At 43.0% G+C, this 16,196-nt stretch overlaps 1 protein-coding gene across 1 annotated transcript in view; it reads left to right on the plus strand.

Moving 5' to 3' along the window:
- The first annotated feature begins 1,436 nt into the window (after positions 1-1,436).
- The window catches only part of MEOX2 (mesenchyme homeobox 2), a 186,935-nt gene continuing 172,175 nt past the window's right edge, over positions 1,437-16,196 (plus strand). The window contains exon 1 of the mRNA XM_085630807.1: positions 1,437-2,298. Within this exon, the coding sequence (XP_085486933.1) occupies positions 1,806-2,298 (493 nt within the window). The 5' untranslated portion in view covers positions 1,437-1,805. The remainder of the gene's footprint in view (positions 2,299-16,196) is intronic.

Here is a 16,196-nt window from a genome sequence, read left to right on the forward strand (position 1 = left end):
CAAACTTTTACCTTGCAGGAACTTCACGGTGTTAGCTAAAGATGAACAGGTATTTTGTCACTTGATGCCTCTAGGAGTGATCATTGTAAATCAGTGGGCAAAGTGGGATTAGTATGCATATGGGAAGTATTTGTTTATCATGTTCTTCGGTATCTGTGATAAAGGGTAGTTAGTTGGGGTCCCATCCTGCTTTAAGCGTACAGGGCGGTACTGTGGTTTCAATGGGCTAAGTGCCACTTCTAGTTCTATCTCCCTCCACCAGCTGAACAGCTGGTGATGAATGACCAGGAAAAGGCCCCCTGGCAAGCGCGTAACTACTCAACTTTAAGATGGAAATTGGGAAACGTAAGAATATACCTAGGCCTAGATACCTTCCGAGTGTGTTGCGACTGCTTCAGGTCTTCTGTGGCCCATAACAGAACAAAGACGACCGGAGGACAGGCACATGAAATGGTTCCTTTGCCTTCAATTCAAGCCCTTTGGCAGCAGCAGGAGTGCAGTGGTTGTCCCAAAAACTCCCGACCCCTCCACCACCTTCAGCTATCCATGAAATATGCTCTGGGCAGAGATGATTGTTCATTATCACCAGTATGCCTTGTAGAACATAATGTCAATCTGAACCAGTGATGTTAAGACTATTATTTTAGGAACATTTTGGTAAGAATGCTAGTTCCAGTATCTGTACATTGTGTATGAGTATATGTGGCGGCATTTATTTAAAACATAATTGCAAATGTGGTGTGTAGGACTTACGTTTTACTTCAACAGTGGTAAAAATGTATATATATATATTTTACACATTAAAGCCCTCTATATGTGAGCATTTGATGAGCACACAGTATATATGTTGTTGACAGTGCCTGACCTCTAGGGTGTCTCTAATTGCGGAACCTTGAAAAATTATTACAGAATACGAGCATTATACGTGAAACAAACGCCACGCCCATATATCTAATTTGCATGTTTTATTACAATGCTCAAATATATTGTTGTGAATATAACTACTGTAGTGAGATCTAAACAGGTCTGTACCCCATAACTAAGAGGATATGGCATATCTTCATTCACCTATCGAATCTTCTATGATATATTCTTTTTATTCTAGCTAGCCGGCCTCGTGTGCTGTGCTGTGCTATGCTATGTAGAAACACGTAAAACAGCAGAGGTCCTCGGTAAAAAAATGCTACAAGTGTCCATTTGCCATGCACAGCCATTGGTTGTGGATTGATCCTACACAGAAGCAGACAAGTCTTGTCATAGAACTTTCCAATACCATTACTATATTACGGTAAGGCCATTTGGAGTTTGCGCTGTGAAAAATGTGCCAAAAACAAAATATGTTGTATGTGTAACAAACTATATCTATATGGGGCGCGCACAAACACACTGTTTTATTATGGAGCGCGCATTTTGTGTGCGTGTTTGTGTGTGTGTGCACTTTAGGCATGAGTTTTGGAGGGAGTTGCATGTGGTCAGCGCTGCGCTCCCGACCCAGCCCCCGGCTCGGATTACACGCTATTTATAACCTCTCGGAACGGTTTCCCCCTTAGCGCACTGCTCGGGGACCATATTCCACTGGCTTTAGCATCTCCCTCACTTGACATCCGAGCACTCCGCGGCGTCTGATCCCGGTGCAGGGGACAGGGCTGGAGCAGGGCGGGACCGGCCAGTGGCCTGGACTTCTAGCACCGCGCACGTTCCCTTCAGGAGCCGAGGCCCACGCATACAGGACATCGGGAGCGCACCCCGGGCTGAATCTCTGCTGCAGGAACCGTCCTATGCCTGGAGCCTGAGGCGCGCGTGCCATGGATCACACTCTCTTTGGCTGCCTGCGCAGCCCGCACGCGGCCGCCCAGAGCCTGCACCCCTTCTCGCAGTCACCGCTTGCCCTCCATGGCAGGTCTGACCACATGTCCTACCCCGACCTGTCCACGTCGGGCCCCTCGTGCATAATTGCAGGTTACCCTAACGACGAGGCAATGTTCGGCAGCCAGCACCACCGCGGCCATCACCACCACCACCACCATCAGCACCATCAGCACCAGCCCATCCAGTCCAACTGGCACATTCCTCAGATGGCTTCTCCGCATGCGGCTGCCAGGCACAGCATCTGCCTCCAGCAGGATTCGGGACTCCCCGAACTGGGCAACAGCTCCCCCGTCCTGTGCTCCAGCTCCCCCAACATGGGCTCCAGCACCCCTACTGGAGCGGCGTGCGTGCCGGGGGACTACAGCAGGCAGGCGCTCTCCCCTGCGGACACGGAGAAGAGGGCGGGCAAGAGGAAGAGTGACAGCTCAGGTAAGGCACCGACGACGCGTCCTCACCCCTTACGTCACTCCTGCCACCTGCGACGTAGCGTTTAAGCGTTAGCACCTGCGTCAGGGCGTTGGAGCGCAGTCGCGGCTGCTGGACCTTTAACGCTGTCACTTGTGGCGGGAGGTTTAAACGCTAACTTTACAGGAACGCATTCTTAGGTTAAACGGGATCAGGTGCGAACATTTCACCCGTCCAGAATCTAGTTTGTTTTTCGAAGAAGGGTGTTGTGATTGGGTTTTATATAAACCCCAGAGCCCCCGCCCGATCACCTAAACATTACTTCAGTAACAATATTGCGCACGTTATAAAGTTCCAGTATTTTACGCCAAGACTTTTTTTTTCGGGTGGCAGAATGCAAGAGGTATTCACTTCATTTTAGTACAGTCCAGGGGCACAGTTACAGAAATGTAAATGATATGATGTGTACATTTGGGTAAGCATTTTTGCCCTTTTTTTCAGAGGAGTGTCAGAGAACTTTAAATGTTAACATACCCAGTGATTTCAACAGAACGAGTGCACATTTTAATTTCTGACCGAATGTCAGGCACTCATTAGAGTGGTCCTGTGTTTGGGCCTATGTATGGAGCATCGCTCCTAGTGAAATCTAACAGGCTGTATCGAATGTATCCAGACTCGAGTTAAGGCCTCGGCAAAGAGGGCTCTTGCACCTTCCAAGCGTACCCCCGGGGATGTGAACTTTACTTTGCTTCACCCCTGCTCATTTCTATAGTTTACCTTCTTTTCTCGGTGCTCGTTGCCTGCGCCTACCTATGTCCCCTTTGTCCACTGTCAGCTTAAGGATGTTTGTCTCCCCCCCCCCCCCCCCAAAAAAAAAGCATATGTTAATTGTTTTACGTGGGACTGAGTTTCTGAAGGTTGGTTGTCATCATGCTGGCACGAATTAGCAGAAAATGGGTAATAAAATCCATAATTGTTCCAAACAATGGGCTCACAGATATGTCTTGCCTGAAGCCCCAAAATCCGACATTGAATTCATTGGATGCAATACAAACCCAATTATTAGTTTGAAAAGCACACACATTGTGTTGCTTACCTCATCAAAGTCACGATTTCCACCCAATTATTTTCAGCAGGTTTGACCTGCCAACATGTATCTGGGGAGACTGTGGGAGGGAAGTGTTAGCAGCCAACTAACAAACGTGTGATTCTGGTACTTACAGCGCATACCAGAATTATGTGGTCCACTCAGAAGAAGGGCCTAAACCGTGTGACTGCCAACCTCAGCCCTTGCTATACATTCACGCTAAATTCCCACCACTCAGGTATCGGAGTTACACAACTTGCAGTTTTCCCTTGATCATTTCCCACAGGTTGAAACTGCCGACATTTAAAGGCGATGAAAAAGCCTGGAAAAAAGGCAAACAATGCAATATGTTGTGCTAAAAAACAATTGTGCACCATATGCCTTACTTTCAGGTGAAACCCTTGGATAGGAGGAGTTTATCACACATATAACTCGCCCTGGGCTAATGGTATTTTTTTTTACAAATAACGTAAATACTGAGCCCCATTCTGATCGACTTGTAATGAGGGTGTTTTTGTGCACCAGTGCGTATCTGCCTGTTAATGCGTGTCCCTGCGGCAAGTGAAATGCACCTGTAGTGGGTGGTATGAAAATGCGCTCACTATAACTTCCACTGAAGTCAGGCTCCATTTACGAAAAGTGAAATTGAGAACTCGGAGCAATACAGTAACGTGCACTGAACGTCGCCAATGCATGTAGGCTTCGACACATTTGGAAAATGTGGCAAAGTGTTATGTACTCATACAGGCGCGCAACACCCATTGGACTCACAGGGCTTCAGCCCCCCCCCCCCCCCCCCCCGTCGTGTGTGGCAGCCCGGGATGAGACAGCTTCCCAGGCACAGACACAGCCGCACCCGAGCACTTCACAGGTCTTTAAAAGACCATTTGCATGTTAATGAAGGCTTGCTGTTGTTTCACCCCTCCTAATAGCCCCCGCAGCTCCACTCTGCCTATTGCTTAAAGTTTCAGCCCCCCCCCCCCGAAATTTGTTCTTAGCCCCCCCCCCCGACATTTGGCTCTAGTTGCGCCTCTGTACTTATACAGCGCTTATTACCCCCGACGAGGCGCTGTACGGATTTCCATTTCCATTGTAGTCAATTACCATTTAAGTCAATCAATTACCATTTAAGTCAATTACACTTTCACACCCTTTGCAGCGCGGGACTCACCAACGCACTTCTCATATTATAATATTAGATCCGAGAATGCGCGCAAATGTCTTTGGAAACTCTCTCTGGGATGCACCGGGCCTGACAGGGCCGAAGTCGCGGTGCCTTCTGCGTTCAGGTGAGGTCGTGGACTGAGCGTGCACATCCGTGCACTTTATGACATTTTTTGACCTCTAATAATTATTTACCATTCACAACAAACAGTAATGGTAGCTATTAGGATATTTCAACAAAAACTTAACTCTTAGTTTCATGGAATGAGAGAAGACATTCCTGTCATGGCGCTGCAATGCGACTTTATATAGACGTTCATATAGCAAACCAGGGGTACTTTATTCTGTATAATACACACACAATAAAGACACCAGGAGCCTATTATATTTGTCTTTAGCTGGACTCCTCCTGACTTACCACACCGTCGCCTCCTCTTATCTTCCTGCCTTCTTGGAAGCGCTGATTCACAATCTAGGCGGTGGCTTCGCTTTATTGATGTGAAATCAGAGGGAGGTTCGGTTTTTTCAACGACCCTAATGCCTAGACCCGAGATGAAAAATATTAATTTACGACATTTGTAGTGATTCCCAAGCCCTGCATCATTTTTAAGCGGGATTTCTGAGTGCACAGCAATGAATACCAATTAAGTTGTGACGTACATTTCAATAATTGCTGAATTTACGTAAGACAGTTCCCACGAGGAGTGGCATGTCGGCTTTTACCGAGAGTATTTCTATCACCCTGCCCTCTCTGGTACTCATTTCATTTCATAAGGCTTTATTCGGAGCTTAAACACAAGTCCATAAAAGCAAAACAAATACACAACGAATACATTAATCATAACCATAATGAAAAATTGCAAAACAGATTACATGATTAAAACATTTAAATAGTTAAAAAAGCATACTGGGCCTTGCTTTGATAGCTAGTAGGAGGAAGGTGGCAGTAAAAAAGCAAACATCAGGACTCATTTCATCTACCTCAGAATGATAACAGACTGCGTACAAGCAGCGGAATGTAGGGCTCTGCAGTGCGGGCATGAACCCACACAGTGGTCTGACAGCTAATATGACCGAAGTGTACTTTATTCATTGCTCTGTCAGGTCCATATCGCGGCAAACACGGCCCTGCTGTGCCGACGTATGACGTATGGGCTAGCACGGCAGGTGCTGTACCTGCGCTTTACGCACGCGCTGGCGTGCCGCTGTGCTCTCATTATTGACACCACATGCCATCTGTATGTAAGAGGAGAGAGAGGACGATTACTAATTACAACTGCGGCGCATGTCGGCTAATGAAAGGAACAGCAATGTGTGTGGGCAATTATCACTATTATTACTAAACCGTATACTTAGTAATAATACAAGTACCACTCTAATCATACCAGTACCGCCCTGTCATTATTCGTATTATGATTCTAGCTATTATGAATAGTTTAGCATTAGTATCAAAAGTAGAGTTATATTCACCGTCATCATCCACTGCACCAACTGCACACACACCATTAGGAGCAGAATCGGCATTAGTTTTAGGAGGAAAACTATTCGAGTACTTTTTCTTGTCATCATCATCATCGTTATTAATATTATCAATATTATTAATAATATGAGTACAATTATTATCATTGCCATTATTATCATAATTACAATAATTGCAGTTATGATTAACAACAACAATATTAATAATGATGATGGCGATAATAATAATAATAATACAAGTAATAATAACAACCCTTATTATTATTATTATTATTATTATTATTATTATTATTATTATTATCACTATCATCATCATCATCCTTAACATCATCATTATTATGGTTATTATTATTATTATTATTAATAATATTATTATCATCATCATCATCCTTATTATCATCATTATTATGGTTATTTTTATTGTTCTTGTAATTATTATAATCCTCATCATCATCATTGGTATTGTTATCATTATCACTATTATTATTATTGTGACGCTCAGCATGACTCGCGAGCATGTGTCATCCTCCCTGTCGCCGGGTGCTCAGCGCCCAGCCCGCCCCTCCCTTGTTTTCGCACCGGTCCCCCCCCCCCTGCGCCCTTCATTGGTAGGCCAGGCCCCCCCTTGAGTCTCGCTGTATCTCAGAGTTCACCCCACCCGTCCTTGCCCTGCCCAGCTGCCGTCCAAGATATCGATGAGTAAGTTGCTTGCTACAATAATATCCAATACCCTGCACATATCGATGAGTCGCTCCAGGCTGGAAGGAGACTCGCTCGCACAGTTCCTCATGTGCGCCTCCGTTTGAAAGGCATCCTTCCGAGCACTAAAGGACAGCAAGGCCCAAAGAGGGGATGATATCACACGCTTAATCCTACCTCGGCACTGTCCCTTGCTCTTTCTCGCACTCATGGAGCATGCATTACACCTCCCACTTCAAACATAAACATCCGATGGTGTGGCTTTAGGGTTGAGACAGTTTTCTAAAATACACAAACGAGGCCGCACTTCTCTAGGCCGCAGGAAAGCGGCACGAGGGCGGCAGAAGGAAAAGGCGGGATCCTGTTTTTTCCTAAATTTTAATATCCCACAGACACTGGCCTCCTGTTATAGGGACAAGCTTCACCAAAGAGTGGATTGTCAAACTGCATGTGAAGGATGTCACAAAGAATAACTTGAAAAGAATACCTTCTGGTCTGAATAGAGGCCTTTGTACATAGTTCACGATTTGAGTCAAGATTCCTAAAATGAGTCTGTCCCTGGTGGCTTGATCCCTGGTTGGTGCTGAGACAGCCACCCCGGCCCCCACATGAACCACTGTCTATGAGAGCGCCTTCTTTCACTGGCTGACATTAATCTAGAAACATGTGTGTTTTCAGCATGGAGATGAAGACGCTGTATTTCAGGCTGTCAAATACAAGCTCAACCTGAACTGAGAGACCACACTCTGACCTTTACACTGAGATAGTAGAACTGGGTCACTCCTTCTCCCAGTGACGCAGGCAGATCAGCATCTTCCGTGGACCAGACTCCGCCATTCATTTTGTCTGTGAGAGATAGCCCTGAGGTCGTGTCATGGCATGCAGCCCACGGCACCCCTGTCAGCAATAAAGACAGGGTTGACGTCCTGGAGGCAGGGGTGTAGCTTGGGCAGTATGAGTAGGGGGGGGGAGGGGGGGGGTGAGCTTCAGATTTCCCGACATCACGCTGGGACATCTTGTTAAAACACATTATGTGAGGAACAGGACACGAGGAGGGCTTAAAGGCCAGCGGAAAGACAGAGTGCGGATTGTTAGGGGTACCTTAAACGCAATCTTTTTCAAACTAATAAACATTTTTAAGGCCTTTCAATACATAGACAAGAGAGAGTGCGTATTTTTGTCAGTGTGGGCATGTAAATATCCCAACTGAAATCCGACATACACTTCAAATTACCCAACTGAAGGCACTCGTACCCAACTATTCCCTACAAAATACGTTTTTTAGGGGCTGCAACACCCCGAACACCCCCCAGAGCGACGCCCCCGCCTCGATTGAACACACATGAAGATTTAACTAGGGGCTGTCACCGCGCTGACGGTCGCTCAGATGAACATGTTTAGTTGTGATTTACAGAACCAAACTTGTCCCCCTAGATTTATTTCAGAAGACTCTACGTAAAAGCCGCACGTGAAAATGAGGGAGCGCTTTAGAGGCGCTCTATGATGTTGTGACATTTATAGTATGACATTGATCAGGTAATCGATTTGTGGGGCATTGTTTCTATTCTGGTTTTAGGTGGCGGTGGGGAGGCGCTGAGCCTATGTTGAGTATCAGAGGTATGGCCAAAAGGCTGTGAGGTTGGAGCGCGACCCTTCATTGTTTCTACTCTGTAACCACATCTCAAACATGTTCTATACATCATACAACATGGCTGATTTATTTATTATAGCGTTATATAATGGTTAGTGTTTGAATTGAAAATGCTCTTTGAAGAAGACAGGCACCATTGCCCACAGATGACCAGTGAATTGACAATCACAATTGCTTTTAATTGTATATTTTCCTAGACATCAAGTGTGGTCAATGCCAACATCAAACTATATAAAAATGGGCAACATTTACAATGGCAAAGTGGCGCAGCTTGAGATTTGGCATCAGTTAATGTTAAGTCAGCTTTCAGCCAGTCCTAAAGTAACTTTGTAACATAATACCCAACGGAGTTTTTGAGGTTATTTTCGTCAACACAAATGGCATGGGCAATTGAGATAGTTTCATTCGGAACCTTTATACAATATTAGTTCAATGATGGAAATTAAACAATCCAATTACAATTTACAATGTAATCTTAGAGACCCTGAAATGGTCTTATTTTTTATTTTACTCCCGCAAGAAGAACGGCGAGTGAGATGAGAACATTCATCAGCACAAGTTGACCCAGTCCAGTAAATTTGTGACTGCTTCAGAAGAGCATTGTCGGACTAGCCGTCAGGGCACTCTGGCAGTGCCCGAAGTGTGGGCGCTAAGAGCAGTGTATGGGCTGTTTTTTTGCCTGTTTGTGGGTCTTTTTTTATGGTGTAATGTTCTGTTTTTTCCCAGTGATTTCCCTGATTTTACCACAAAGACTGTATGCAGCAAGCACACACGCATGCAGTCTTCCAAACCTTGCAAAACACATATACAACGTGTCTTTAGAAGGTCAAAACTGCCCTGATTTGTAAATGTTGGCCATGTTTTTAGCAGGGCTGGACTGGCCGTAGCGGGCATCAGGTATTTCCCCAGTGGGCCGGAGGTGTGGGGGCTGGGTTTGTGCCCATGGGGGCTGGTTTTGCAGTAATGCTGCAATATCGGCCCCCTGTAACAAAAGCGGGAGCGGTGCTTCTTGCTAGCACCCCGTACCCCCCCCTCCCGCTCCCAGGGATGCTCGAGCAGCAATCTGCAGGGCTCGTTGCTGTTCCCAGTCCGGCCCTGGTTTTTAGCTATCCAATGCAGTAATGGGGGCCAGGTTTAATTTGGCTGCTGCGGCCTAATTTCTGTCACATTCCAACCCTGCTGAAGAGTTAAAAAGAATAATCAAAATATGGGTGTTTGCATACTGTGCATCAACCTCTGTACTGATATACCCAGCGGGACAAACAATACATTATATTATGAATATAAAAAAATGAAATAGCATCAATGTTAGCAACGAGCACCAGGCACATAATGCTAGACAGAAATCCTGCAGAAGTAAAACCCCATTTTGGTAGCCATGGTACAGCCTCGTTGGATGTCATTTAGAAACTGAATTCGTTTGTAAAAGGCTTGCCCGACCCGCACAAGCCTCCATGGGAACAAATGGAGTTACTTGACCAGAATAATCAAGCATTGCCATCCAGCTAGCCATCATTGAGTTAGGTTTGCCCCTTTTATCCAAGTCTACACGGCAATGCAGATAGTTTGTTCTTTTCTACTCACAACTTAGTACTGTTTTCTAACCTGGTATTTACACACAGTTTGTACACTAACTTGTTACAAGATGCTGCCCATCTTTCCACAGAATTGACAAATTTCCCCACTCTAATTATTTCAGTCCTTTGTTGAGAACTGTGAAAAAGTGTAATTTCTTGTCGGGGAGCAGTCTTTACACTTGGTAAAGCTTGAGTATTGCTAAAGATGTACTTTACAAGGAGGAAAATATGAAACCCGGTGTAATGCAACGCAATCTATTCCAAGTATCAAACAAACACAACATTTCCCAATATCTCATACATGTTCTATCAAATGGCTGCTTGTCATGAGCTCTTTCAGCTTTCTAAGTTCCTTTGGGGTAAATGGATTGCACTTGTCACTAAGAGATACGTTTTTTGCATAATGAAAGAAACAATGTCCAGAAAGAAAAAACACACTTAACAGAAAAAAGAATGATGGAAAAGCAGGTGGTTTGGAGTACAATGTTAAATCACATTGTAAACAGTCAGTAGAGAAGATCACAAAAACGAGTTACGCCTGTATTCGAAGCACTTTCAAACATTTGGGGGCCCGTCTGTGCCGCTAAAAATGCTCGACGGGTGTGGAGCAAACCTGAAAAAGAATCACGGCACCTAGTTTGGTAGGTTTGCCTCCATTTCTTATGATCCCTCTCCTCATGATCAAAGGTATCCATAGAGCTCTTTGTGAATGTACTTCACGTCCGTGCCCAGGTTGTCTATTTTAATTTTATAGCTCAGACAGAGAGTGCCTAGGCCCAGCACGTCTTATATGTGTGATAAAGTTCTATACTGATGCCTTAATGCTCGCCTTTTAGATTTTTAACAATTTTCTGCAACTTCCCAACTATGATTGTTGGTCTAAATCTGTTTAAAAAGAATTGATAATATTCTTCGTATTTGTTTGTTTTAATTGGTGAGAATTAAACTATTGAGAATTCCAGCTATAAATATTAAGAAATATTCATGCCTTCTGATGATCCATCACAATCTCACAATTTAGCTCATCAACGTACTCCCTTTCTGCTGGAACATATAGCTCAGTCCTCTAACTATTTGTCTTCTCTATCTGCTCTGTGCCTATTTTTGCTTTCATCTTCCAGTTTGGCCTTCATTTTCAACATTGATGACACTCAGACATATTCCTCTCTCTTGTCCTTTACTAGATAGTATTTATCAACTTTCTAAATTTTGCTCTTGTCTCCAGCTTTGGATGTACTAACAAATGCTTCACTCCAGAACATTGAAATTCTTGTTTTCTGCACCCAAATACTCCCGTCCTTCATCTCACAGCTCCATGAATTCCTCTCTTTCACACCTGACCATGAACTTCAAGGCATCTTTGACCCATCCACTAGGGCTAATAAAAACTCATGCGCCATAGTCAGTGCTCAATATCTGTAAACGTTTTTTCCTTCATAAGCATACTTCTTATTATCCGTGCCTTGACTGTTGTTGATTAGTTCATTATGTCTCCCCCCACAATCCTTTCAGAATGGTGCTTCTGTCTGTTTGTTTATCAAATTCCTGACCGAACAATTCCCCCTCGCCTCTTGGTTCGCTCCTTATCTATTTCTACTTTAAGTTCTGCTTTAGCTGCCTTCATTTTAAATATACCCCAGATAAGGCCATTCCATAAGTTTCCTCTCTTGACCCCCACCCCCCAACTTATTGAGGCCATAAGGGATTTCACACCTTTAGTCTATTTACCGATAAACCATGGAACATTCATCTCTTTGGTCTCGCCCAAGTCTATCTGTCTTCCAGCCCCAAAAAGTAGTTACACTAACGTATCTCACTCCTTTACCATAAATATCCTTTTGAAATTATTATTTTATGTAATGCTTTGGTAGTAGAGATATGCAAAATCTACAAGTAAACAACGATTTTTCATGCTTCAAGGAATCAGTGTTTCATCTCTCAACTTTGGTGATAGGATCTAAGATCGGTCAATGTGAATGCTTCACCCGCTGTGCAAGAACTGACCTTCTACTTATTACACTGAGCAGCAGGCTCCTAAGTCATGATATTTCTAAAAGGTTTCATTTTCATCAGACACCTTCTTTCACAATACATTTTTAAATTTCTTACGTTCAGTCTGCTAAAAACCTCTTTTAATATGGGCACCTTACACTTCTTATTAACAAGACCACAGCTTTATTTCAGCTGTAATACATTAATGTTCCGCCTACCGCTTATTTGCCCTGAACTGCTTTTCACCACAATTTTAGGCATTGTAGGGGTCCACTGCTTTATCTAATTTTATTTTGTGGCAATCAGAGCTGTTTTATCAATGCAAAAATATATATTAGTAGTTTGCACAGAAGAAATGAACCACTCTTACCACCACAAATAGAAGTGAAGTAAAATAGTGCATTCTTACAGTAGGCAACATGGTGCTAAATGGCAGCTCATACTGTTGTGTTTTTTAAATTTCTAACTTAAACATTTTTGGTTGATGTAATATTATGAATTATTTGATGTAATATTGTATGTGCTTTTATGGAGGTTTATATACTTCCGCATAAGTTTTATGATGGTGATGATGTCAGCTCATTGCAAATTAACACCAACATTTTCTTTTCAAAAACATGGTAAACACAGAAGGCCTCCAACACCATTATTTCCACTTCAAACCAGTGCTTCTCAGATATTTGCAACCACCCGTCTTCATACTTCGTGGAAAAATAGCTTGACAGCGACATTGTGAATGTCAACCTTTCCAAGCTTATTGAAATCATGCACATGTTGTGAAATTAAGCTTATTAGTGTAAGGGCAAAATCACAAATTGAAACAATTGCAATATAATCAACTATTGACAGGCTATCTATATTTGTGATCTTTGTTCATATGTCATCATTTTGGTGGCTATTTATGCAAGAATGCAGTAGATTATATCTTAAATGTATAATTCATGGTATGACAGATCCAGTAGAAGAGAAGAGATGAGTACCACATTGAAGTGATTTAAGCGTTCATATTAAATGGTTTAAGTTATTGAAATCTCACGTGGTTTCAGGTGAACCAACATTGACACCTAGATAAGTATTTGCTGCAAACATGCACACAATTCTTTTAAAGGAGCTGAGTTGAAAAATAAATCGAGTTCACCGGAGGATCTAAGAGATGTAGGATGGAATTTGATGGAATCCAGTAGGGAGGAAAGGATAGTTACTAAGCTTAATTTCTGCAGATAGACACTGAAATCATCACTGCTTCTTTCTAAGCTCGGCAGAAACTGTAATTTGTTTTGGTTGTCCATTATAAGTGCCGGCACACAAGGGAGGCAGGAACTCCTTCACAAATTGGTTTGAATTTATGTCATGGCATGCAGTGTTTTACAACTGAAGGTATACTTCTTTGCTTCGCTCAGAAGACCCCAAAAAGCTGATTTATGCCTCAAATTGCTTGTACTTCCATATAATCAACATATATACACTAGACTTTCCTTTATGGGGCGGGACCATGACTGATTTGTATATGGCTGATCACTATCTGTTGTGGCAAACTGAGAAAAAATTGATGGATTGGAATTCAGCGTAAAGTAATTACAAGTGCCAGAGATTTGTTTAAGTAGCTGCCCATCACTTTTTGGTTTTATTAGATATGGGTGACTAACATGATTATTACCTAATGGGCAGCCAGGTTTCGAGTACTTCACAATTGTGGTTGATTGTTCTGGGACTGACATTGCCAAAGTCATCACTGGCTCCATTAATTTATAAACAGTTTATAGAAAACTATAAGGCACTGGTTTATTTTGAACAGTGGTGGCGTTGTAACAGAGCTTCATCACCACTCGGTGCCCTTCCTCTATTAGAACAAAGGACACAAGAGGTTGTAACAGCACCCAGGTGCATCAGTGTCACCAGAGGTGGCATTATATTTGGTGCCAGGGCAACCATTACCTGTCTGTGGGGCCCAGACTCCATTCTCAAAGGAATACACAGCGGTGTACAGTATTAAGTGGGAGAGTCCAGCGCACACCCCAGTAAATGGTCACACCGAAGGAACACGTTTTGTGAAACACATGTGGACTGGAGAAGGCATTGTGCTTCCTAAAAGACCAGTTTATGGGTGACTATATCGTAATGACCTAAGTACTGAAGGAAGATTTGCCACGCAGTTGACTCTGTTGCGATTCATCAATGTTCCAAGACTAATATCAGAAGCATGCTGGAATCCTGGTGTCACTTTGTGTTTGGGTATTAATAATCCATTTTTAATCCATCCAACCAGAAAACATAAAATCGTTCACAACGATATTTCTATATAAAATGAGATAAAATACAGATGTGATAGTGCAACAATACACATTTCCCAAATCAGCGCATAAGACAATGAATTCCTGTTTAATAGCAGCTTTTTATTAGTGCACTGGATGAAACAGGATGAAGGTACCCAAGTACAGGGCATAAAGATGCCATTTTCCAAACATCGAATATAATGAGTATTGTGTGAGATGCTCCTGAGGTAGAAACCTCCTTTGAGAAGAGCACAGCTGTAACTGTCAGGGGTGCAGATATTTAAATAATACACACGCGTGGGATATTCATTCAAGCACTAAACCCAGAGAGGACAGAATGCTGCCAGCTCATCTCCACACCGAGCAGACTGAAGGCGTTCTGTTAGCATGCTGCATGTCCCGGAAGCATCGATAATGGAAGCTTTGGCTATAGTGGCGTCCGGTTCATAAAGATGAACATTCTTATATGTTCTGACCATATATGTAATAAGCATGGTAAATAATCAAGCCTTTTGCTGTGTTGAAATTGAACGGCCAACCTGTTTCAAAGCTTCTGTTCTGAAGACTTTATTAATAATCGTGTAAATAAACAAAGGTTTTAATTTGATAGAGTTTTGATGTCTAATGTTTAAGTCATTTAATATTCTTTAATTCAACATTTACATATTTATTTGTGCGTTAGTTTGATATCCAGTGATCTCTGGAAATACCTTTTATTTAACGTCATGTCGTGACTATTTTATGGTAGTGTTAGTTGCTGAGTCTTTTTATTATTTATTTATTATTTTTATACAAGAACAGAATGGAGGCAAAAGCAGCTAATGTGCTATTTATGTTAATGGAGAGGACTTATCACATGTTTAAAGTAGTCATTGCGTCTTATTAGGAACACCTAATCTTTTAAGGAAACAGCTGAAAAAGAAGACACAAATAGTTGTGCACAGGATGGAGGGCAAAGGTAGCTAATGCAGTATCCTGGCTCTACAGGTGTTAGGGTGTAAAGGTGTTTATTTGACCCAAAATGAAGTAAAAAAAAAATGTTTCCATATCTAGTAAAGACAAAGGGGGTAATTGACAAAAGCATTGTTTTGGTCGGTGCGGGTTTCCCATTCACAATTGAATAAGTGGATACAGATGTGAAGACCCTCTTGACAAGTAGTATTTGTATGTAAGGCTGTAAGATGTTTCTATTAGTGACCGAACCGAAGCGTCGCATACATCTCAGGTACTCGACTAGTCACAGTTCGACGTGTTTCCGATTTTATGTGGTGTACGTCGCACTTCAGTGGCTTTCCCCACAAGCAGCAGTACTTGATTACAATGTAGTTTTCCAGTTTACTCACACGTTCGCGTTAAGAAAGTTTTCCTTGTACCTTTAAAACTGAAAGGCCTTTGGCGATCTTTTTTCTCTTGAAGTGACCAAAAAGAGGCGAAAAGCTTCACTTCTAACGTGAAAAACCTCATGGTAACACACGTTGCAAGTTATGAGTATTAATTGCAATTGTAATAGTCCCAAGAAATGTGAGACGTGTTTCGAGAGAACAATTTTGCAACTTCGCACAACTCTAGGTATGTGTCCTCAGATGCACCCACGCTGTTTAGCAACTACTTGAGCTTGCACATGGTCCCAGTACGCAGGCAGGCCACCAGGCTCGGTAAAAACACGCGTGAGCACACCCCAGATCACAGAGTGATGGACTCGGACATGTGCCTCTATGCGGCCTGCCTTCCCTGTGCCTGGTAAACCTATGCTGTTAGGTGCAGGACGATGAATAAGGCAGAGAGGGGGGCAGATCTGACGCGCCTGTCCTGCTGACTGGGACATGCACTGCATGACTGTATCTATGCATTGTTGCTTGTCATCTTTATTTCAACGCGTGCTCACACAAACTACATGTGTGGAGGCAGGGACTTAAGTGAGATGAAAAAACTGGGTGGGGCTCTCAAAGGGGCGTGGTTGATGTAATTAAGGGCGACTTAAAAATACTTAAGCTCAAAAT

The sequence above is a fragment of the Triturus cristatus genome, chromosome 10 (assembly GCF_964204655.1).
Source record: "Triturus cristatus chromosome 10, aTriCri1.1, whole genome shotgun sequence".
NCBI lineage: Eukaryota > Metazoa > Chordata > Amphibia > Caudata > Salamandridae > Triturus > Triturus cristatus.